Source organism: Bolinopsis microptera, chromosome 8 (genome assembly GCF_026151205.1).
Source record: "Bolinopsis microptera isolate Bmic1 chromosome 8, MBARI_Bmic_1.0, whole genome shotgun sequence".
Taxonomy (NCBI): domain Eukaryota; kingdom Metazoa; phylum Ctenophora; class Tentaculata; order Lobata; family Bolinopsidae; genus Bolinopsis; species Bolinopsis microptera.
In genome coordinates, this window is record NC_087079.1 from 8,927,885 (window position 1) to 8,953,584 (window position 25,700).

At 37.6% G+C, this 25,700-nt stretch overlaps 2 protein-coding genes and 1 long non-coding RNA gene across 5 annotated transcripts; 1 reads left to right on the forward strand and 2 right to left on the reverse strand.

Annotated features, from left to right (window-relative positions):
- Positions 1–4,156: 4,156 nt before the first annotated feature.
- Positions 4,157–4,808, reverse strand: LOC134819612 (uncharacterized). Its single transcript, XR_010160787.1, has 3 exons — positions 4,718–4,808; positions 4,542–4,580; positions 4,157–4,242 (listed from the first exon to the last, which is right to left on the reverse strand). It is a non-coding gene; the product is annotated as an uncharacterized LOC134819612 (long non-coding RNA).
- An 867-nt stretch (positions 4,809–5,675) lies between these two features.
- On the forward strand, positions 5,676–24,239 carry LOC134819578 (uncharacterized). Of its 2 annotated transcripts, none has more exons than XM_063829586.1 (21): positions 5,676–5,777; positions 6,011–6,106; positions 6,265–6,496; positions 10,125–10,316; positions 10,610–10,736; positions 10,966–11,150; positions 13,930–14,042; positions 14,304–14,508; positions 14,836–14,916; positions 15,024–15,305; positions 15,573–16,168; positions 16,988–17,031; positions 17,243–17,427; positions 17,768–17,881; positions 19,182–19,297; positions 21,192–21,300; positions 21,577–21,672; positions 21,807–21,937; positions 22,362–22,467; positions 22,717–22,843; positions 22,976–24,239. In XM_063829586.1, the coding sequence occupies exons 1-21, from the start codon at positions 5,706–5,708 to the stop codon at positions 23,067–23,069; spliced, it is 3,303 nt and encodes a 1,100-aa protein (XP_063685656.1). In that variant the 5' UTR covers positions 5,676–5,705; the 3' UTR covers positions 23,070–24,239. The 2 variants fall into 2 exon arrangements, with proteins under 2 accessions (XP_063685656.1, XP_063685657.1); XM_063829587.1 differs by having other exon boundaries at positions 5,683–5,777; positions 10,969–11,150.
- On the reverse strand, positions 6,855–9,273 carry LOC134819755 (uncharacterized). Of its 2 annotated transcripts, XM_063829892.1 has the most exons (3): positions 9,142–9,273; positions 8,638–8,888; positions 6,855–8,392 (listed from the first exon to the last, which is right to left on the reverse strand). In XM_063829892.1, exons 2-3 carry the CDS (start codon positions 8,861–8,863, stop codon positions 7,887–7,889), a joined length of 732 nt encoding a protein of 243 aa, XP_063685962.1. In that variant the 5' UTR covers positions 8,864–8,888; positions 9,142–9,273; the 3' UTR covers positions 6,855–7,886. The 2 variants fall into 2 exon arrangements, with proteins under 2 accessions (XP_063685962.1, XP_063685961.1); XM_063829891.1 differs by having other exon boundaries at positions 8,638–9,273.
- Positions 24,240–25,700: the final 1,461 nt, after the last annotated feature.

Sequence of the window (25,700 nt, forward strand, 5' to 3'; positions counted from 1 at the left end):
CACGACCGTGAAATTGCTACACATGGGAATAAAATTAAATGACCAGCAACACTGCATATGAACCGGGAAGTTAAATTCTGTTGCTCGAAAAGTTTGTGGTAAAAGAAAAGTTTGCTACGTGTCTGTGTTGTCCAAGTTATGTTCACCCATTGGATTATTTGTCAGTTCACTAATTGTATATCTGTATATTTTGTTATTTCGTTGGATCTATCAACACGTGTGGATGCAGAAATTTCAACTCTAGATATCATACTAACCTACATAAGTTTAATTGTCTCGCAGTCTCGTGTGTAAACGACGATTTGATTAGGAAAACTTATACGGAGGAGATATAGGTCATGATTTAATATGATAATGAATAATTCACACGCCATTTCAATTTAGGTAACAGGACATCTGTCTGACAGCACTATTTCCTTGTGTTTGAAGTGATATCTCAAATTTGGCACATAGAAACTCGCTCAAACTTACACAGATTATCCGTCCTCAAACCATCATACTTAATGGAAAGTTTCAAGAAAATCGTACAGTAGGATACGAATAAACTATTGTCCGAATAACCTATTTTCTGAGTCGGACAGATGTCGCCCAATCAGTTTAATGTGGTTTAATGTGGTTACCGTCTCTAAAGTTGGCACGAGAGTTATTAATCTCCTATCTAACATCTATTCGAAGTCAATCCTGTAAACTGATACTCCTTTTTTAGTAATTTATACATGTGTTGTCTCCTTCTGATTTCCAGACTATTACCGGTCACGCTAAATTATAATGACATCAATGTGTCTAAAGAAATCGGTGGCATCACTCAGTAAACTGCGCGTCTTTGGCGCGTATCTTGTTGGAATGCATCAATCCGTATGCAGATCGGCGAGATGCGAAGGATTGACATCGTGAATCGAGCCAATTATGTGACATGTACATGACAGTGTAATTGTATTATTAAACAAAAATGAAAAAGTAAATAAATTTTAGTAATAATTGACGTAAACACAAAACATGTGCTTAAGTAACATTTACAATTTAGCGACTTACTATTTGTTTGTATTATTATCTAAAATATGAATTTTATAATTATTTCAATCTTCAACTGCTAAAAACAAATACTTACCAGCCCATCAATGAAGCAGTCACCCAAACAAAGCTCAGAGTTAATTTACCTTCGTATTGGAGGACTTCGCCGCAATTCGACGCACCGCACAGACTAGTAACTATGAACTAGCATTCTTTGTCATACGTTGTATGACCCGCCGCGCACGAGTGCGCGGCTCCCCTGTATCGTAAGATTACTGGGCCGCGCTCAGCTTGTCATTCCGTTAATGAACATAATAGCCTGGGGTCCTCAGGTAATCGTAAGAACGATAAAGTGAATCGACCTTGGGTATCATGACGTGATACAAAGTATTCTCGCTTCGTCGATCGCTGCTCTGCTTCGCAATTGTGTTTTCGATGGGCAAGCACTCGCCAAGCGAGGTTGACCATTGTTAATGATTTGGCCCGGCGCGCGCTACTTCGTAGCACTTGCCATCGAGAAGAAAGCGGCGCGCGCTACTTCGAAGAAATTTAGACGAGTAACATCCGTCAACAAGCGAGGCCGAAACAAACGGTGCAGGCTCCGCCTCGCAACTACGAAATAATGGGTGGTGTTTGCCGTTTATACAGTCCACAGTACGAGACATTTTGAGGTGCGAGACTCAAGTACAATAAATGGTAAGTTCAGGCTGTCAAGGCTGATGATGGTGGCAAAATATAGTGACATGACACGTCACAACAAATATAACCACTATAACACACTACACACTATAACTATTGACCATTGTACACAGTAAAACTAAAATATAAAATATAAACAAGAGACAAAAGAGTTTTACACTGCTTTTTTACAGAATTTTTATATAGGGTCATTGCTATATTATGTGTATATTTTTATCTGTTTTACACTGCTTCCATTGTATGACAGGTCATTTTTCCAGTGGTGTCCCTGAGGGTACGCCCATTTGTATTTTACTTAAAATCGTATTTTACTTAAGAATTTTCAGTTGGTTATTAATAACCATGTCAAGAAAGTGGGGTTCAGATATAGTCAGGTCAGAGTTAAAGTTGTTTCTGGGTTCTTCAATGTCATGTTCAAGTCCAACATCATTGTTAATGTCATGCATGGCAGGTGCATTACAGGAGAGGATATAGTCTGGGAGTTTTCCAGTTCTTGCATTGGCATCGCCACACATGATAACTTTTCCCTTTTGACGTAGTCTGATACAGAGGGTGTCAAGAGCAGAGAAGGTCTCAGCAGTATAGTCTGGATTTTTCTTGACATAGGACGAGTATGCAGGGCTGATATAGTAACATACTAAAAATCAAAATCAAGTTCAAAAAAGGTTTTGTTAAGTTTAACAACAATAATATCCTCAGATTCACTACAAGGCACACAGGAAACACCTTTTCTTAGGAAAACAAATTTTAGGAAAACAAATTTAAATTTTGGTATTTATTAATAACAATCAAAACATATCATATCATGAAAATAAAGCCGCGCGTTGGTTGACTGCCTCAGTAAGGTGAATAATTTAAGCTTGAAGGTGCCCTGCACATTTACAGAACCTTATGCGGCGATCACATATTCATGAGGACCTGCGAGCGCCAAATTTAATTTAAAGTTTCTAGAAATCATACATCACTACGAATTACTCATGCTTTTGGATTATAAGAGTGCGGATTGTCAGGTATTTCATTCATTCATACTTAATCAGTTTAAAGCTGTATATTTAGAACTCACTATTGTTTAAACTACGAAAGCAGAACGTAGATAATGGACAATATACCGACGACAATACCAAGGACCCGAGTGCCGCATTGACTTTTCCGGATCCGTTTTTACCGAAGGCTTATCCACCAGTTACTCATGCTGCATGTATAGTCTGATAATATTTTGCCTTATCTCTAGCAAGCATTCTGTAAATTGAAGTGTCGTATTTATTATAGAAGAGCCAGCCAACCTCCGCATTATAATCTTTTGTGTGCCAAGTTCGTTTATAAAATCTAATCATATAATAAAATTAACCAATAATCTAAGATGAACGGTATATCATAGCTCATCGTTATTAAAATCCGAATGGATGAATTAATCTTAAATCATTCTCAGCAAGAATGCTGACCCCTCCTGAGCGAGAATTTTTACGGTTGCTATTAAAGGAAAGGTATCCTTCGATTTTAACTTAATCTTAGTTTATTGGAGACACATTCATGTTAATTGAAACTAAACATGAATGTTTAGTTTCAATTTCTTTGAAATGATCGACGTTGCTCTCTTACATAGACCTTAATCAGTTAAAATGAAACACTAATTATAACATAAAGTATGGTATTAACATGTAGCATGGAAACTCTTAGATGAATTAAAACGTTTCTGATTAGTTTAGAGATTACCTATTATAAACTTTACAACATTATGTACCCAATTCAGAAGCTGAGATGTTTGTCCTTTATTAATAAATTAGAATTTACTTTTATCCATTAAATATATCAAATACTAAAAGTCTACTAAGTTGATCCTAACCAAAGTCTTATTAAACTTAGATTAAATCGAAATAAAACATGGCAAAGCAACAATACATAAGTATTGACGAGAATCTGCAAATAGATCCAGAGTTGCAGCGGTTGTCAGTGCAAACTTTTATCTTGCAATCCTTCTCGTTGTCTCCAAGGCAAGTTACATCTGAAGATTAAAAGTTTGTTAACTTAATGACAAGGCTGTTATATATACTGGGTTTCAATTTACTGTTCAATCGAATTTCCCCAAGAGGCCTGGTAAACAATATCTAGAACTCATTTGTTTCTGGGATGTGGTTGTATTTTTGGATTGTTCTGTTATTTTTTGCAAGGAATATTTTACTTACACGATTCAGCAAGCTTCTTTGGCTTATTGCAATCTCTAATGATTACATGTGCTCCTTTGTTTGTATAAAAGCTTGTTGTTGTACAATTAGAGCAACCATTCTCCAAAGACTGAAATAAATAAGAGTGACAAGATTGTGACCTCATATCAGTATGAGTATCAGTATAGATACTAATTTGGTACAATTACAAACAGCTTTTTAGCAGACCTAATAATTGTCATGTAAATAGTTGTGTTATCTTACTATGCATGTTTTGTAATCATTTTCTTTATTCCTTGAACATGTAAAGCAAGATATTCCCTTTGGATCATTTGCAGTAGAACTTTTCTCTGCAGTTGGTGTTTCAATCCTGTAACAAAATATCTAGTAAGTGATAGTTTTTATTGCAGTGCACAATCGTGCATCACTTATAACAGTCATGAAGTATGTATACATTACTCAAGCAAATTTACCATCATATCTTTAAAAGTACAGCCAAAACCGATTTTCTTCACTCAGAAACTCATAAAATAGACTTACTATTCTATATCGTCTGTAAACATATCTGAGGACTTAGATATCTCAAGTTAAACAAAACCAGCAACACAAAGCCAGCAACACAAAGCCAGCAACACAAAGCTTTTCTTTGCTTATTTTACAACTTCTTACCGTTGTGTGGTTTGATCGATTGTTACTGTTGGGCCTGCCCTAGATTGTTAAGAAGTTTACTATAGATAATAACCACTGCACTTGTGGTTATCATATTGTTTAGCTGCTGGATCCATGGCTCTGTTTTAGTGCAAAATAAGAGTTTTACATGCGTTTTTGAAACTGATCTATCTTACGTGGTTAAGAAACTCGGCTTTGAAGCAGTACGCAAATTTTCTGCAGTTGCTTTGCATATTATCACAAAGAGGATTGTGAAGAGAAGATGAAACCTTTTATTTCCACCGGACATCTTGTTATTTACTCTATACACAGCACTTGGAGACCTACATGGATAGGAATTAGGATATCACCACGAGATAATATCACGTTTGGCTGTGATAAGTAAGACATAATCAAATTATCATTTGTTTTCAATATAATGTGGTTTTTTATCTGGAAACATGACAAGTTTCAAATTATAAAATTTGCAATAGCACTGCAATGAAAGCTGTATGGACTATTACAAGAATCTGACTCACCCTCGCTATTGTTTGACTGACAGAAGTCCGTATATTTATTAAAATAATTCCTTTAACCACAAAACATTCTTTGTGGGTTCAACGAAACCAGCAAACAAACATGAAGAAGATAGTTGGTCACAGCATCGCTCCCAACAAGTTTCCCTAAAATAGATCAGTATTGAGATACTTTTAAGTTTAGATGACTGTGTAATTGTTTTCTGTTGGTTTACGGTGTGATTAAAAGATTTACTTTGTCCATGACCTCAAATGATCGTTATATCAAGATATCTCGGTATGGTAGATATCGGTTGCAAGCAATATATCAGTATGATGCAACGTCTAAAAGCAATTTTTAAGTAAAAGATGATTTCACAAGCAAATGTAGACAAGTCTCAGTTCAAAATAGATACATGTATACGTTGTATGCTCAGGAAATGTTGGTTAATTAATTACAGGATCAATCAATCAATTTGCAATGCTGAAATTGCTGATTAAACTATGCTTGGTCTGAACGATGCACTACTTTCATGATTTATGCATCTAGAACATCCGCCTAATCAGTATTCATTATAATTGGGTGTCAATGTGCGGTAATTGTCGGTAATATATACAGGAAATTAAACAGTTGTATCCTCTTCAGTAGACTAAATGTCATGGTAATGCAATGTCAAGTGAAGTACTGAATTATCATCTCTCTCAAAAGTTACACCACCTCCCGGCTTCCCAGCAAAAACAGGTAACATGTTAGGGTTTGAAAATATCAAGTATTTTTAGAAACAGAAGGTTCTAAATAAATCGACTGACAAGTCTTGTTCGGAGAAGAAGAGCAATTCTAAGACTAAGAGAATATCACAATGTCATGAACTCATATCATTTTGAGTTGACCCTATAACCTTCTTCCAGAATCAGAGCTGTCCAGCTACTATTTCTATTTGATCTGGATATCCTTATTCTTACAATTATTTTCAGTTTAACTCGTCGTGTTTGTGGACAGCGAAAAGTAACAATGGCTCATCAAAACCGCTGGTTAATTCCCTCAACCGGTACCATGACCGTAGCAGACAGGTAAAATTAGTTAATTAGTAAACAGGTGGCTACTAAATTGAGAAATCTCTTCAGATTGTGTGTAACTAAAAATCACGTACACATTACCCGATGACGCCATCAGAACTTTCCAGATAATTATTTCCGGTTCTGTCACGTGCTAATACAGTGTTCAATAGTCTCCAGGACCTCCCACAAACACCTCAACCCCTCCCAAGAAAGCCCCAAATTCCAGTCCACGCAACACCAAGACATCACCCCGCACTATAAAATCTAAACTTACTCCACAAACGAGCCCTAAAAATGGACGGTACAACAGAGTGGATCAGGGGAGGGGTGGACCAGGGGTGTCACCGCCTAATGGCTCCGTCAAGAAACAGCTCTACAAGCCTGCATCTCAGCTCATTCAAGGTTCTTAATAAATTTACTTCTCTTTCATGTTTTTCTAGTTATTATAATTTTTGTAATTTCAATTTTTGTGATTCCACTTATTCTATGCCCATGGACAATCAATCTATCTCATTAAGCCAACTAAGAAATTTAAATTGGTTGTGAAATGTAAATCATTAATCAATAAATATTTAATCAAACAAATCATTTAAAAACAAGAGTACGATGAAAAAAATTTTATGACCATACAAATTATTAAATTAATTGAAAGCCATAAAAAGGCCACCATATTGCAAAAGAATAAATTTTCAAATGCATGCAGTTGGCTAAATAATTAACACTACACTTTTGACTAATTATTTTCATAATTGCACCGGTTTTTTCAAGGGAGTGCGATTACAAAACTAATTGCACTGTTTTGAGAGCAACCGAAAACATATTCGGTGCGATTACAAAACTAATCGCACTGATTTTCTGAAAGATACTGTGATATATTAATAGCTTTCAGAGGTGATTTAACGGGTGATACTTGGGTGGTCTGAATATCCACAGCAGGCAAGCAAAACGTTCAAACAATCATCACAACTGCAGATAATAGGGACTGACCGATTCTTGGTCCATACCATCCTAGCAGCCAATAGCAATCGATAAGTTATGTCACGTGACTCAGATCCGACCAATCACATAATTAGCATCGAAGGTTATCCTATATTTAGTTACTTGATTGAACAAATCAACCGAGGGAGAGTCGGTGGATGACGTCACTTCGTTTCTCGGAGCACTGTTTTGATCTCAAAACCGTTCGATTAGTTTATATAATCTCACTGTTTTTAGACCAACTAACAACACAGTCCGTGCGATTATAAACATATCGCACCGATTATATAACACCAGAAGCGTGTAGTTATACGCGAATCTAACTGCATGTATATTGTATAATACCATTGCAGAATGCACCAGTTATTGCACTCGGCTGCGCCTCATGAAATAACTGCAATAATCGAACTCGGCTTCGCCTCGTGCGATTATTGTATCAATTTACACTCGGCTGCGCCTCGTGCAATTAATAGTGTAATCGCATTAAACGCAGTTAGATTAGCATATATAATCAAGTTTTCCTTTTAAACAGTTTCCGGACTAGTTACAAAGCCATATCATTAAAATTAAAATTTGCTTCCGTTAGTTCATCTTCATTGTTTATTTTAATATATCACAAAATACAGAAACGCACAAAGTCTATTAGAAGTGACATATCTCGTGTTATTTAGCTAGCTCGAAGAGGTCTTCGTTGCTGTAGATTTCATTAGATCTACTATCTGTACTACTATCTCTCCTACTATATGTACTACTAGCTCACTAACTGTCCTACTATATGTCCTACTAGCTACTAAGTGTCCTTCTATCTGCGGGGCTAGAAACTGTCAGACATCTCTGTTATGATGTTATCTGCGTAGTAATCCTCTTCTTCGTCCTGGACACGACCTCTCCCCCATGCAATATCTCCTACGTGTGGTATAGTGTTGTCCGTATAGTAGTCCTCATCATCTACTATGACGTCATCTGCCCCATTTAGTATGACGTCATCTGCCCCTCCCACTTTCTTCATGGGCATATCTGTCCTGCCTCCGTCTGGTAGTATAATGTCCGCATAGAATTCCTCATCATCTACTTTGACGTCATCTACCTCTACCACGACCTCGTTATCTGTTCTGCCGCCATTGGACTGCTTTCCGTCAGTGAAGCCATTGTTTTTGAACACATCATCAACTATCACTGGTCCTTTTTGTGGTTTCTTTCCACGTCCCAAGCATTTCCGGCAAGTAGCAATGGACAGGATTACAGTGGTAATAAAGAAGATGATGGCTAGGGTTGAAGTTATTGCTGTTATCAGGATTATACTCTTATCTTTCTTAACGCCTGAAATTATAACATTATGGTGAATAAATATTAAATGGTTTTTTAACCGACGGTGTTTGGTACAAATCCTCTACAAATCCTCTACAAATCCTCTACAAATCCTCTACAAATCAGTTCAAGTAATCGGTTTAATCCTTATGTCTAACAGAATTGTCATGAATTGGCTTGAAAAATAAAAGTTTGTTCAGATAACTTGTAACCCAGGTTATACTGATTTTCGGTGTTCTGTATTTCTGCTCACTAACCTGATGTTCTGGTAATTTGGTGAGTTTCAAGAACCTTCTCCCCATCCTTCACAGTACAAGTCACATTATCTTCATTCTGCAGAGTCAGAGTCAGCTTAACCCGAGGTGGTATATCAGTGGTTTTGTTTCCGTTTGAAATATCCCCCGCGCCTCCACAGTCCAATTTAACACCATCTAGTGAGGACCCCTGGATTACCCAGACAAATAGTGAGGAGACGTTTGGCATGCTGACGTAGGAGCAACCAGGACAGCTGAGGATGACAGTTTTGTTTGTGGGTTCTGTTGGCTGCGCAGTTGTTACTGCGGAGACTTTACCATGGTGAAGTACCAGAAGTATCTGGAGAACGATTACAAAAGAAAACATCGCTAGTAGAGAAAAGATTTTGTAATCTACGCGTCTGCAGGAAGTCGAATAAGGATACGAAATATGATCGTTATAATACTTCTTTACCTCGTCGGGTCGTAAACTTTCCTCTACTCAAGTAAATGTTTCAATTTACTCACAACTGTAATATGTGTTGCCCCCGTGACCGTCCGGCTGTAGTGACGCAATGTGTTTCCTGTTATTTGATACCTATTAGTAATACAAAATCACTGACTTAAAGAGTAACTATCAAACATCATGAAGAAACGAAAATAATAGAGCGAGCCTTATTTTATGCATGATATTGTAGCACTTCTAATTTTGTCTTTTAAACATGAATGTAACACTCGTCTTAAACTTGTTGCCTTCGGGAATTTTCTCTGTGACAAAATTTGGAACTGGTTAACGTAGGTTTATTGCGTTGTTCTCGAAAGCAATTTTCTGTGGAATATATAAAATTGCTCATTTCTCATCATACTATAATAGGTACATCATCACTTTTTTTATCAATAAACTTTCAAATTGTTACACAAATACATCATTTTATTTCAAAGAAAATATCGCCGAATGACCTTACATGCCTTGACAAGTGACCGAGTGTAAACAAAATAAGGGACACCGAAACACCAGTTGACCAGTAAACTGATCATAGCAATTACATCGGGCCCTAAATGCACCTATAAGTGAAGCGATGCTGCAACCAAGGCATGCTAGGTTTATTCCATTGAACTAATAAGGTTACAGCCTAAAATATAAATATAATAAATAACAATGTACCATAAATCATAATTATAAACACACTTTATTTAACATATTTTATTAATTATACTTTTTATCAATTTATATTTAAACAATATAGTTACATTAAGGTAAATTGTTTAACTGTCAGAGGATGTTATATGGTCGTTTAGAACTGTCCAGAGGTACTTAATGAAATGGGTTTTAAACACGGATGGTCTTGAGATTTCCCTTAATTCATAAGGGAGTTTATTCCAAAGAATGTGTGCTCTGTAAAAGTAAGACTTAGATATGCCTGAACATCTGGAGCAGCAAATGATAAAAGATAAATAAGATATCACCATAATATTTAGATTTCTTGATCATCAACAAGGCCATCTTTCAGCACCAATCCGAAGAAACTCCTCTTCTGAATTTCCCCCACAACCCATCCGGCGCAACTCCTCCGAGCTGATAGTCTTAACACCACGTGGCGCAACTAACGCACTTCCTCGACCTCCTTCTAGAGCTCCAACACAAGCAGAAATCGTTGGCACTCAAATCAGAACAAAAAACAGACCTTACTCACCAAAGGCTGGTTAGTGAAATTAGTTCTTGAGTTACTCATTACTGAAAGTGGGGAGTTGACGGGAGGTGGCACATATTTGGGATATTCGAGCGCTTGATCAAGTGATGAGACGCAGCTTATGTTTTGTAGCCAGGTTATCTTCGCTGCAAAAACTAAAATTGATATAGTAACTAAATAAAACGATGAAAACGATTAACACATGCATTTTGAGAACTACTCTTATCAGGCGTTTATAAATTGTCTAGATGACTAATAAACAGATTGTCTAATTATCTAATTATCTTGTGACTAATTATAATCAGGCGGTAATCTACCAGATCAGTACCGAGGGTACATGACCCCCGCTCCGTGTCCTACACCACCTCCCTCCTATAAGTCTAGCAATATCAACCATCACAGAGTCAACAGTGCTAAATATAGCGAACAGAGGTGAGCTTCTTGGTGGAAGATATTGCTTTGCTGAAGTGTTTTAATGCCTTTTTTCTAGGTTGGAATGCAAATCCTTTAAAATATAGTTGGTTTTCTGAATCATAGATCACAGAATCAGAAAAAACTGTTTATTGGGCCGGATTCATATCATACACTGAACTCTAGCTCTTTTCCAAACAGCAAGTACAATTTTCTCAGCAGATTTCTCAACTAACCTCCTCTTCAACAGCAGGTTCTCCTCCCTGTCCTACACGATTTCAGAAGGTAGAGTCAGCACCCCCGGTGTAATCCCCCAAGTAACAGGACGTGAAACTCCGGGGGTTATGTCAGGGAGACCTGATAGTGTGGATTATGGGTATGTGTCCGGGATCAGCTCCTCCGTTAACACTCCGCACAGTCCTAACAAACATTCAGGTTAGTGCTTGTAAACAGCTTGTAGTGTTTTAGCTGGTAGTTTAAGACTGGAAACAATATGCGCCATTTAGATCTGATGGGTGCGGTATCTCACAATTTGCTGTATATTTTCTGCGCTTTTATCTGTTTATATGTAATCATGAGCAAGTTCAGGATTCTTGGGAATCGAATAGGATTCGTTAGAATTCGGTGTCAATCATAAATTCTGTAATCTGTATACCGTATGATAAATTTAAATATCTACAACAAAATGTTAGAAAGGTATAGAACATGAAGAAGTAACACGTGATAGAAAGTTGTTTTGTTCACTGCTAGATAAACATGTCACGTGATAGTGTAAACCAGGTCACTACCACTACCACAACCACAACTAATGACCGTACCTTTACCGTTACTTTCACCATTCACTCAGAACTATTAGTGGGCTACATTTTAACAATTCTCCCATTGTTATATTAAATATTTCCATTATCTACGTGGATTTAATGACATAAGGCATTATGTCTATCTAAGTTTTTTCTTAAAACGGATCACTTTCTAAGCGTTTCCAGTATTTAAAACCGTTGGAATATTATTTACAACAAATAAATACAAGGGATATCTATTATCTGGGCACAATATTCCATTTACACACAAAGTGCTTACGTGTCTTGGCGCAATTGAGATTTTAAATTTGGTCGTTTTCGTTTGTTGCTCGTTAAATCGGTTGGTAATTTGTCTCAAAACGTCGAGGATGATTGGGTCCATTGTTCGCCGTTCGAGATTTGATCGAAGTTGCAAAATATGGGGTCTGGCCTGAGAAGTCCCTGATGTACTGATACAGAGACCTGTAATGATTTTAGCAATTTAGTTGTGTGTTTAGTCGTTTCTTTAACATCACCTCACTCAATAGAAACGTCATCAGCCCCGCTCCAGAACCCCGCTCTGGTGCACACAATCAGCAGTTAGTGGACAGGATCTTGATTTAACATCCTGGTCGATACAAATTAACTTTCCATCATGTTCCCGAATTCCTAGCATACAGATAATATTTCCACACAACGATTATAAAATGGCCATTGGTCATCTAGAACCTTACACTTTCGCTGTATAAATTTGTAACCATGGTAACGGTAATTTACTGCAATCCATGAAGTTTGGGAGACGCCTCTCGAGTCTCGGGAGGACAAGTAGTGAGGTGTCATTGTTTAAAAGATATTAACTGATAAGTGCGATCGAACAAGTTGTAAGCACCACTTTGGTCCAACCATTGATAGCCACTTGTTATTGGAGTATTGTTATTATCGGGTCAAGACCCCGATGTCGAGTCTTGGAGGTGATAAAAATTAAAATGATAAGTATTATAATCTCATTCACCACCAATTTGGCACTCCTCAGTATATCCTTCTTTTAAATGCCTTTATTATTATCATAAACTTATCAAACAATATAATTATATAAGTTAAATAAATATCATTCACGTTCGCGCTGAAACTTGTTAAGCTTCAGGCATGAAATAGTCGTTATAATCCCGCAACTATGGCTAGCTAGCTGAGCGTGTGTAAGCGAGTGATAAATAATCACCGTGACACGTGCTCGGTACGTGACCAATAAGATATCTGCCAATATGTCACGTGGTGATCTTGATGACGTCACGTGTCACTGGATGCACTCGAAATTTTGATTTTCACATGCAGGACTATCGAAAATTTTAGTAAAAATTATGGCCACGTGATCTGTATTCAACACGGAGAATCGATGATAATTTGCAATCGTGCACACGGATAGTCAACCGAGCTGTTTAAAATGATGTTTTTGAAAAGAGAATCGATTTAGTTTGTCAGGTTATTATTATTGATAAGAAAAGGAGGAATTTAAAATTCACACTAATTAATAGATAATTACAGCGACATGATTTGATCATTTGATCAGTCTTTTAGGGCATTAATCCGGAATTTTCAATCCTTAAAACGGTACGGGGGAGGACACATATTTCTAGACAGTAAAAACCAAATCTACATCCGTTTCATCCAGACTTCATGGTCGTGGTAAGGACCTCTTAAATTCCACTTTCTACTGATAATATATCGTCCCTTTAAAGCATTATTTCAAGTCATGACTCATTTTCCAAAAATAGATGTACCTAAACAGTTTGTGGAAATCTGAGATCACCTCCCCCACAGATTAAAGAATATGATATATCTTAATATCTTGGCGCAGCTTTCAGTCTGCTGCAGAACAATAACAGAACAGTTAAAAGTCCTGAAAAGTCGCGGTTTTTTACACGCTGAAAAACTTTAACACCCTAGTAGTAGTCTCACTGTCTGCTAGATAAATTGAATTCATTAACATTTCCAATTGTCATCTAACCATATTGTACAGTCCACAAGTTAAAATACATACTGTTTCTACCACACGAAGAACAATCATATTCTTAAAGGTTTTGTACCTGATTAGATACAAGCCAATTAGGATGGAGCCTTGAGACATAGATTTCGGAACACCTTCGCTCAACGTAAAGAGACTCATTTAAAAAACACTTTCTGAAATCGTCTTTAATTGTTTAGTGAGAAAGAAGAATTGTGACGTATAAAATTTGCTGTCTGAGAACGCATTCTTTTCTGATTCCTTAACAAGGAAGTTACATCGGGTTCGGAATAGGCTGCCACTGTTTCAGCAGACGTTGAAAGTTTTAAAGATTAATGGCGATAATCAGGGTTACAATCCTCCTATGAGAATTTACCGATTATTTGCTTCTTCCCAAAGTGGCCTCTAAAAATAGATCTTTAAAATTTCTCAGAATACCGCGGTGATACGCCTCAAATCAAAGAGGAGCCAGGTTACTATGGTTACTATGATAACGGTTACTCTCAACCTAGATACGGATCTTGCCAAACTCCTTATCAGTACCAGGTTTGTTTTATATCTGGTGTATGTTTTTCTTGGTTGTGTTTTTGTAAAAGATGAGGCTTCTCTCTGCACAGGGAATCCTAGAATTTGATAAATAAGTTCGCACATTTCACCTTGTTAGACTTACAACGTAGCGACGGTAAATAAGATCTGGAAGGTAACACTGTAGCACTGGTTAATGACGAGTTCTCGGAACACCGTTTAGGGAGCACCTAACCTTGCTGCTGAGTAAAATATCAGATTACAATCTCTCACCTTCCTCAGTATCAGACTCCAGACCGACTCAACTCGGTGCCAAGTCTGACCATGACAGCGCAGAGCCTGACCCAGACGCTGACGGCGCATAGTCTGACGACAGCGGCGACTGTGGCGTCAAGTGCGATTGGCAATGCTAACACGAGTTTATCTCAACTGTTGAGTACACTGCCGAGTGATAACACCCTACATTCTCTTCCTTGCTTACCTAATGGTCAGTGTCAAAACTAAAAACTAAAAAGTTTAACTTTTACTTCCCACATATTGTACAACAATTTACCGGGGTAATCACAGGGCTTCAATGATCCATCCTACAGTGGTCATCTCGACCATGGCCACAGCTTCCTACTAAGAAGAAGAATGATCAGTGTCATTATTACAACATTTTGGTAGTTTTTCCAAATTTTTGTATAGTTTCCTAATTTTGGGACTGCCCTTTTATGGATATGATTCCAGAATAATCTTTTTGTACATTATTTCTGGAAAACACTGAATATTAAAATGTAATATCCAAATTATTATTAATTCTTTGAAATTACAGATGAAGATCGATCCAAAGATCTCCACTCAACCTTTTACCAGACAGTTAACAACAATAACAATGAAGAATACAACAAACAGAGTAAGTCTGATCTTTCTTATTTCACCTTTTTCCAAACTTATAACTATTGATTATTTTAGCCGATAAAGCTCATAAAACAATTGATAACATCATATCTTCTTTTTCAGTTCAACCTCCAGTACATTATCAACCGGATAACCTATCTGCAAATCCTCCCTCCAACCACGCTGGACAGAACTATCCCATGCACCACCAAATGTCACCGAATCAGGTGATGACGACACAAAACCAGGTGATGACATCACCGAACCAGGTTATGACGTCACAGAATCAGATAATGACAACACAGCATCAAATAATGACGTCACTCACTCAGCATATACCGCAAGGAGTTTATAACAACTATAATGGTGGTTCAGCTGTTCTTCAAACGAACTCCGATCATTCAGGTTAGAATCAGGATTAAAGATTTTCCCGCGGAAACAATTCCTTATATAGGTTCTGGATGTGCCACAATCGTAATTTAATTTTAGAATTTGTAGATGTGTTAATCGCGAAACAATTAGGGTTATCGAATATTAAATATTCGGTTGAACCGAATACCGAACCTTCAAACCACTGAATTGCACCAGTGCTCAAACGAAAATCTAACAGTTCTGTTAAAATTTCTGCGGAATAACTTCTAAAATAACCTCAAAAACAATCTTAAATTTCAGAGTTTAGCGCATTGACTCAGGAGGCATCGCAGTCAACACCTTACAAAGACTACAAGAATTATGAAATCAGTGAAAACCCCAGCTGCATGGAACAATCTCCTCCAGCAGCTTTCATGATGACGTCATCAAATGGCCACTTGACGTCATCAAATGATCACATGACAAACAATCACATGATGTCACAGCAAGCTGCTCCCCCGCTATCTCACATGAACGCCGAACAAGTCAACTCTGATCAGAACAACGTTTATCAGAACATGCTGATGAATTCACCTGAACACTTAATGAATTCACCCCAAAACACCTTATCACCGGGTCACACACTATCACCTTGTCACACACTATCACCAAATGGAAGCATGGTTTCAAATGGTCAAATGGTGTCACCAAATCAAAGTATGGTTTCAAATGGTCAGAATATGGGATCATCGGGTCAAAACATGGTGTCTCCAGGCCAACAAAACATGGTATCACCGGGACAATATCACCTATCACCCGGTAACCAGATCACCTCACCGGGAGGAGTGTCCGTCACCAGGCATGAGATGGATAACCTAAACATCAACCAACCATCTCCAGACATTCCTGATAAAAAGGTTAGTTATTGAGTTTCTCACAGTATTTAAAAGTATTAATGATAACTTACTAAAACTACTCATTGTATTAAAAGTGGGGAGGCGGATAATCCTTGTATAGGTCTGCATTATTAACTCATGTTCTTTTCACTCACAAATCTACAAGTTCAGCTCCCAAAAGTGGATGCATTGTGAAATATTGTCGATTAGTGTGGCTGTAATTGTATCAACCATGTATATTGTATAGTGTACAAGCAGATATTCCAATGGACTCGATTTCAACTGGTAAATAAAGTTCGTGGAATCTTTCAATAAAACTGACATGTAGCCAAGCACCAAAATCAAAAATAAGTTAAAGATATATAATATTATAGAAAAATTAAAGCTCGTACATCACTAATTTGTGTAATCAAGGTGCCCTCTGTTTTTTCGGCCTACCGTACGCCCTGAAGTTTATTGTACATGTCAGTGTCACGTCTATAATAATAATGCACACTTACTTAATGAAATGTGTTGACAAAACTTCTGCACTCCTTGACAGAAGTTCGTCGTGCAATACTTGTGTCCTCTCTGTTTTTATTTGCTTTTATGATAAATATATTAATTTTGAATTCTGATTTGAAAATGTTTTGATATATGTGACACGACGGACTTGTTTGACGAAGGTTTGAAGTTTGGCTCTAATGTTTAAACGTATAAGGAAATGTTTATTTTCCTTCTGGGTAAAGCATGATAATGAGCAGCTAGCTAAGGCTAGTAAAATGGCATTGTTAGATATTGAGCAGCTAGGTTGAGCTATGAGGATGTTTTAGTACAGTACAGTAATCCTCCTCTCCTCAGGTTATCAAGGTGGAGCAGCAAGAATGTGAGCTTGAGTTAACTAGGTGAGTTTCGATTGGTAAAATATTTACAGCACAATCATAGTGGTATAATTACTTTGTTGGCAATTGGTAGATAATAACTATTGTTTCAAACCTCTCAAATTCGAGTGCATCTAAAAACTGTTGGCCAAAATAACATCATCTTATTTTTTAAACACCTCCCATTTTCTAAGATAGCCCCGATAAAAGTATCTCACTTCACTGCTCATTTCAGAGAGAAACCCTCGACCGAAGAGACGAATCTCCTCCACATGCTGGAAACAGAAGCTAACGAATCTAACTCCCGTAAAACTGACACTGAACAGGCCCTGAACGAGTTTATATTCGACTACGAGGACAAGCTCTCTGATCTGAGTAGCATCAAGCTAGATGTGGGGTCGGAATACTCTTTTACGCCAGGTTAGCTGATAGATTTTTGAATTTTAGTTTCATTATCAATATTCTGATATTTGATACTCAGTTATTCGAGCTTTTCATTTAGAATTAAAACTTGAGTCCTTCATATTATTATGGAGCCAGGGTGTGGACTGGCTACTCCTGGTTAACTAAATTATGTTTAGTTGATATTTCATGACTATCATGAACGTAATGAAATTCAGACGATAATCGCATGTTTCCATTAAATTGTTCATTTTCTGGGTGGGATCATTCCTCTATTTCGTAATCACCACTCCTCTCGGGTAATCACCACCTTAAAAATAATAAATATCAAATAAGTGTACAAATTGATATTCTTCAGATGGAGGAGAGGGTTTCTTCCCGGAGGATATGTTAGCGGACTCTCCCAAGCCTCTTCTCAACATGAACCACAGTGCTACCAGGCATAAATACAAGCTTATCAACTCCATGGCAGGTATTGACATTCTACTGATCATCATACTTATCATACTCTTCATGTTAACAATCATTTTAAAATGAGCATTAATTTTTAAGAGTGAGCCTGTCGCTGGTAGGCGGATGCGACAGAGGGTGCGTCATCATGTGTTAGGTGAAGCGTGTGTCCCCCTTCAAACTTGAAGTTGATTGCATTTCTAGTGATGCAGTGTAAATAATGGGAGTTTAAAACAACTCCCACACGGGGGAAACCGAAAACATCACGTGACTTTAATCTCTGAAATCGTAAGAAACGGATAAGACTATCCCATTGGTTGTTGAAGAAATATCATGGATTGCGATTGGGTGTTTTCTCTCATGCAGTCGTTCGAGCCACCTGGGGAACGATATAAGTAAGCTAAACTATAATGTGTACTCAATGTCAGATCATCTCGTCCGATCACAGCTCTGTGACCCTCCCACGTGACTGTGTGTGGACCAATTAGGGACCAGAACTCGGTGAGCTGGTTCTGTGACATTGGGTGATCTAATAAACAAATGAACTGGAGACGCGGAGCGGGATACTGGGATGGAAATAGAAAAGATAATGATGTGTAGAAATAGTGAGAGGTGAAGGCTATTTTTGGTATAAGTTCTGATTTGTTAATGTGGTCGGGTTTCCATTTTCCCGGACAGACGGAACCGCGTAGGTTGCAATATTATGACGTCACAAATTAGGAGGGGCGTGAGCCATTGGTCATAAAATTTAGTCCAAGGCCCTAAAAATTAAAATGGCTATCGTCACGAGACAGCTATTCTTAAACCGTGCGTATGGAGACGCTATTTTAATGAAATGAACTCCTTACAAAAACTGGAAGATTTCCATGTGCAATTAAATTTACTGTGGCCCGATATACCGGAAACCGGATTTCCATCAAGATAGTGTTAATCAAATCCCCGATTGACCGGGATGTTCGATTGAACGGATGTTTCGACGAGAAGTAACCATCCTACAAGTATCCCGGTCAACCTGGGACTATCCCGGGGTTTCTTCCTTTTTTGTTGTTAATTGTCAGTAGAAAAATCAGAGCTAGCCTACTCGGGTGTCACGCCGGAGGTCCTGGTCTATTAATCAAGTGATCATATAACCTGCTCATCACTTTGTTATCCATTACTATGGCCCGGAGGCCACAGGTAAGGATTACTCTACTGATAGACTGTTTTGTAGAATCAGTAAGTTTAGATATGTTCAAACAAAACTCTTGGTTGTGTTTGAAATTTGACAATAAAAGTGTGTTTCATTGTGTTGTTTGTGATACCTTATAATTGACTTACTCCAGGTTGGCTCGTTTCTGATGAGGATTTACCGATGCCAAATTTACAGAATGCGTCATCATGCGCTCAACGCTCAGCACTTGTGCACAAAGAGGAATATTCATGGCGCTCTGTATATAATGTATGTATTTTCTCGGAAACATATATTTTCCAGTTGGTTTTGAATATTAAATCTTACCTAAAGATGACCATGGTCGTGATGATCGTTTATTTGCAACCACACTTTCTGAACATCATAGAGATTTGCTGATTAGCTTAAACGAAATGGACACATTCTTCATTTACAAATGTGTCTTGAAATTAATATACTTATAGCTTAAGCTTTATACTTTTCAATCAAGTGGCTCAAAATATTCTTTCAGCTTGTGCAAATAACCACAAAGAGTGAAACCAGCTTTTTTTTGCCGGTACCCTTAAGGGATTTCAAGTCAACTTATAAAATCAAAAAATTCACACACCAAACAATATCTCACTCCCATCGGGCAGAAATTAACCTTTAATAAATCATAGTAAGTAAATGTATAGTCTATAGAATATGCGTATGAAAACTTAGCCTAGTTAAATAAAACCTACTGGTGAGACTTCCTTCACGATTGCTATTCAGCAATGTATGGTCCAAAAATCATCACGGGAAATTATATGAGTAACAATCCCGTTGGCCATACTTCATCAGATCTCAAAAAGTCTGCACTTCGAGTTGCTATACCAAATTTGAAATTCAGCGAAATCACGCACTTTATTCTAAACTCTTAAACTCAGCCCAATTGCACACAAATCAACAAAGAAGATAACAGATTAATCTGAGTTAATTATCTCTTATATGCATTCACTACACTCAAAACTTTTCCGTCGTTAATATAGTGATACTTCGATGGTTCAGCAGATATTTTCTCCTTTAATTGAGCTACGAGTTTTTTATGTGTTGCTTGTTCCTCTCGGTTTCTATCTGGAGCAACGAACCAGCTGTGGTAGGTTGTACAGAGGGACTTTTTCAAATGATTTGCTCTCGAGAGAGCCTCTTTCACTGATTCGTTACTATTCATAGTCACTTTGATTGGCCTCGGCCTACCATCCTCCCGTTTCTTCACACCGATACGATTAGCAGCTACAATATCAGAGTGGTTATTGTGTTGCAAAATCTTGTCCAGTACTTCATCTGCTAAATCAGCGGGGCACGTGGAGTAATCCTCCGGAACTCCGTGGACGATGAAGTTCCTGCTCCGAGCGTCGTCTTGAACAGCAGACTGTACTGCTTTCTTCACTGTCTTCAAAGTTGGAGCTTTATTGTCGCAGTTTTTCCTGGCAATTTCGCTCCATGTCTTCATCTCCGTTTTAATCTCAGTTTGAACAGTCTCCTGCACAGATTTTAGCTGCTCTCTCTGCACTTTTATCAGTTCTGACTTAACATAATCGATGGTACCGGCTGCAGATTTGCATAAAACAATGTTACTGATCAGTGATTTGGTTAAGTTCTCAATGAGTTTTGCCATCGTGTCCTTGTTACATTTCATGAGTGCTGCATGATTCAGTTCCTCAAATTTTTCAATATTGACAGCGTTCTTCGCAGTATTTGCAGTATTGACAGCTTTTAAAACTTTTTCCACTGATGAATGCAAAGCTTCCTCTTGTGTGTGTAGATCTGCTACGTTGAATTCCATTGTCAATTGTACAACAAACGGGCTGTACAGCACGGTGCTGTGTTAAAATTGATAAAACAGCTGATAAGAGACGATTTAAACCGTTGCATAAGCTAGATAAAATGATTGCTACTGATAAAATGATTGCTACTGCTATTTAGTATTTACGTATCTCACTAGTGAACAACAATATCGATTAAAAGTTAAAACCTACCATCTACGACCATTGAACGACCATGTTCACGAAAATTATAATCCCTGATCTTTACAAATAGGCAACGGGATTCTCGTTGTTTATATATTTACTAAACCTTATTACCTGTTTAGAATAATGATTATTTGGACCCTATAATTTAGTAACAATGAATATCCCAACAGGGTAACATGTCAATGGTCGGTGTTGAGTTGGGCTGTATTCCACATTGCATGGTGGAAACAATTCTCAGCTCTGCAGTCGCTCCTGTCCTGAATGGAATCAAAAGCAGTGGTTTGTCCTCTTTAAAATTTCTCATAAATTTCTAGACAAAACGATTTCATGAATCAAAGATATGTTACTAATTTCTTTGATTCAATTTTTCTTATCTTGGAAATGAGCAGAGTTCTCAAAATTGAATATTTAATTTTTGGCCCAAGGACAAAAATTGAGGTTAGATCTAGTAAATAAATCTTTGGTGTGCACACTTTTTCAAAGTCAGAAACGTATGTAAATATAGTTGGATACGATCAACAGTTCTTAAGTTTTCTAAATTTATCTCAAATTCAGGTTTGATGCATGTTCCTGAAAGCTCATACACGAAGTTTATGTCTACAATTGAAACCCCTAGGGAGCCTTCTCAATGGGAACTGAACGGAACTGCTGGTAAAATCAATAACTTTTTCTTTCCCTGCCCTCTCACTTACACTATTGTTTGACATACGTTGCTACGTAGCGCATACGAAATACTGTATCTGACCTGGTGTGTTCTAGAAAATGTAACCAGGATTTGTTTTCAGCCGTAAAAACTGGTCTGAAGTTGGCAGGACTGGGAGGACTGGAACATTTAGAAGAGGATGAAGACAAGAAACCATTTTCTTGTGATTACAATGGTTGCAACAAAAGATATGTAAAACAAAGTCATCTTGAGGTAAGTTTACTGCACCGTGCAGCGAGAAGTTCTACTAGAGCTGATCACAGTGACGCGCGATCAAAATATATGTGATACTTTTTCATTGCAAACGCTGTCTGTAGCAAAAACTTCCCACGCCGCGCGCACGTGTCTTCTTCCTTTTATGGACAGACGTGACAGAAACAAACAGTTTGACTGATATGATCAGTCAAGCATAGCCTTTTGATAACTTTAAGTCCAAGGTTCTAGTAAATCAAGTAAATTATAACATGGACATTGTATTGTTAAATTATCCTCTTAGTATAAAGTTTAAATTCATGCATATTATTCAACGCAATAGAAAATCACATGAGAGATTTACAGTTTATAAATAATATAGATATTTAATAATATTTGTTGTGGTATGAAGTTCTAATAATATAACTAGGATTGATATTTGTAGATGCACAAACGGAAACACACTGGAGAGAGACCATACCCCTGCGAAGTGTGTGAGAAACGGTTTTCGAGATCTGATCAATTGAAGAGGCACATGAGGCAACATACAGGTACATACTACATGAAGATATTCAATCTACACTGAAATATTCACGAAATCCTTCGCTTTTCATTAACATAACCTATCGACGTCATTTCATGTTAACGTCATTCGACCTGAATCCCTGCAAAGCTCAGTTACTGAATTACAAGTCAGTGAGCTCAACAATTGCTGAATTAGTATGAAGATTGTTCCTTGCAGTCGACTCACTAATTTTGTTCAAATCAAATCAAGTCACTTTATTTACCGATCTTTTCAGGTGACAAACCATTCAAGTGTTCGACCTGCGAGAAACAATTCTCAAGATCAGACCACTTGAAAACTCACATGAGGACACACACGGGCGAAAAACCTTTCATATGCATGTGGGGCGACTGCACCAAGAGGTAATTATTATTTTTATATCACAGTTATACGCGTTTGACACTTTTTATCTATCTGATTCCCCAGTAGTATGTCGTTCAGTGGTAGTTACATGTATGTTTCAATTTGGAGATCTCACGATACCCAAACCGCAGGTTCGCAAGATCGGACGAGTTATCACGACACACGGCGATGCACGAGAAACATCTAAAGAAACTGATGATAACACCCGACATATACCAGACCTGAGATAAGAACGTATTAATTCATGTTGCTATGCAGTGACTTGTAATATTACCGACTCCGACCAAACATACCAGGATGTTTGATTAAGATATTCTTTATGATATGAAACGCCGTAAAAAACTACCAGCTGCGACAAGATACCAGGCACCAGCTGCCAAAGGAAGAAATAGTCTGAAAAAAGAGGCTGAACTTTACGGTGGAGGACCTAATATCGAGGTGGCAGCTCTTGATGAGAAATCTACTCCGTTTTGGAACTGCTGAACATCTCTCGTCGGATAAGCTCAGTGTAAACGTTCACTAGATTTTTTCTTGACGAAAATATTCTTGTGTTTAGTTCTCTTTATTAAGCCATTGCTCTATACAGTCACTTAAAAGTCTTGTCAGTGATCTGAAACATTATGAACAATTTTCCTGGAAACTATAGCGATTTGTACGATTTGAATTTATACTTTGTAAATAGTTATGTTTTTATAAATTGTGATTAGATTTAGATTAAGATCCGCATAGCTTTGAAACAAAATAAAAACCTGTAAGTGGTGAGAAGCAGCCGACAATCCGACTTGGAGGCTCGAGAGCGTGTTGTTTACTTCTCAAAACTTGTAACTGTTAATAATGATTTAAATTACAGACTTTAGCTCATTTGGCGTGTAATTTCAGTTTTCGAGAGCTTGGCACACATCCAATTCCATTTTCAGATTTCAGCAAGAGGTATATTTGAAGTTGTGGAAAGTTGTATTTTTAGATAGTGTTTATATCACCAAGTTATATTATACTCTACCGCGAGAGAGAAAAACTAAAAGCGGGTATTTCCCATAATATTAATTAGCTTATGAACAATAGTGCAAATAAAGATACATTATGACAAGGTACAATATGTGTTAGAGGTTTTATGTTTAAAAAGTTTTTTCCACAGACAAGGTGATATTGGTCACCAGGATGTGATTTAATGTTAAATTCAAAATTGGCAAATTTTTCTTTTTCGTGTTCAATTCCTGCCTACCTGCCTAGGTCGATCCAGATGTTCAATTATGTTCATACATATATGTGTGCAAAGTTTTTTACTGTGAAAGGTTTGAGAAGGTTTTTATGAAAATAGATGTACACAGAGTATGATTGTTTATATAATTAATACTTCATTGTTTTATCTTTTTACAGCATGTTAGAAAAGGAACATCCGATTATTTTACTTGTATTTACTATCGATAGATAATTTTTGCAACCAAAAAGAAATTATATCAATATGAATTACCGTTCTACTTCTCAAATACGAAATGATACTGACAATGAAATCGGTTGCTCGTTTCCACATTCGATTCATTGACGGACTGCATTAAATTGTGACTAGTTTAGGTTAATTACATCAATCTGAATCACACTCTGTAGAAATATTTTTGGATTGCTTTCGGGCCGATACCTAGCGTACAGTAAATAGTGTGTCCAACGAGCTGCAGTTTATTGCATCAATAGTGCCGGCTATTGCTAGTCGGTCGACATGAACGATATATCGTCACGTGTTACGTGATCCAGAGAATAGTACACCGTATGTCGATTCGACATTGTCGAAATATACTGTATAATCAGAATGAGGTTTAAATCACTTTACATCTTTAGATCTATCGAGTAGTGGCAACATTTTGCAGCTCATTGGCGTTTTGTGGGCGACTTAGAGGTGGCGGCATGTTGCCAGCATTGTGATATCCTTTGTAAAAGTTTTACACTATCACTATGTTCGTAGAAATATTTCCTTTACCCTCATGAGCTGTAGTCCATATTGAGTTCGCTAAGGTCTGTAGCTAGGTCTAAAGCGAAGGTCTGTACTTGTAGCTACGTCTGCTAGCTAAGGGATCGTTCACGTATTACGTAATCACTTTTTGGACAATTTTTAACCCCCCCCCTGGCCCTCCCCTCCCCGTAATAATTTTACACATCGCTATTGTGTCATAATTACACTAGTATAATCATTTGGAAAGCCCCTCCACCTCTACTCGAATGATTACGTAATATGTGAACGACCCCCCTCCTCCCCCATCGGCTGATTACGTATTATGCAAACGACCCCCCTCCCCCCTCGGCTGATAACGTAATATGTGAACGACCCCTAACTCTAAGGTCTGTATTGCTAAAAAACTCCTCCGGGTTAGAATAATCAGCCAGGCGGGCGGGATAGATTTTAGATAATCCCGGCTCCCGCTGTTAGTTTTTCCCCGCCTAATAAATAACCCCGGTACGTACAGCTTCTATAATCCCGCCCGGCCCCGCTAATTTGGCTTAACAAAATTTGTTTTGTTTTGATATCCCATGAGAATTTCATCCGCGCAATGTCACGTGTTTTGATGACGTGTATTACATGACTAACTACTACGACGCACATTTAAATGTGGTAGAAGAAGCAAAGGAGTACTGTTTCCCAGATCATGAAATGTAAGTGATCCATCTCGATTGAAATTAGTACCATGGAATAGTTGGGAAGTTTTGACTAAATGTGAGAAAATATATTTAAAGTCACTATTGTGACGGTACATTAGAACTAGACAGTGTTTTAGTTAAAATTAAATGGAGAAGAGTCATATTTCTGCTTCCCTCAAGGGCGGCAGGAAAAGCATTCATTGAGGAAATGCCTAAAGTGGCCAACAA

Excerpts from the sequence above, each read along its gene's own strand:
- LOC134819755 (XM_063829891.1), bottom strand. The coding sequence starts at position 9,001 with ATGTTTTCTTTTGTAATCGTTCTCCAGATACTTCTGGTACTTCACCAT. Across the intron at positions 8,393-8,637 it reads CCAAATTACCAGAACATCAG|GCGTTAAGAAAGATAAGAGT; the intron begins GTTAGTGAGCAG and ends TTATAATTTCAG.
- LOC134819578 (XM_063829586.1), top strand. The coding sequence starts at position 5,706 with ATGTCAAGTGAAGTACTGAATTATCATCTCTCTCAAAAGTTACACCAC. Across the intron at positions 17,032-17,242 it reads TGTGAGCTTGAGTTAACTAG|AGAGAAACCCTCGACCGAAG; the intron begins GTGAGTTTCGAT and ends TGCTCATTTCAG. Across the intron at positions 21,301-21,576 it reads GAATGGAATCAAAAGCAGTG|GTTTGATGCATGTTCCTGAA; the intron begins GTTTGTCCTCTT and ends TCTCAAATTCAG.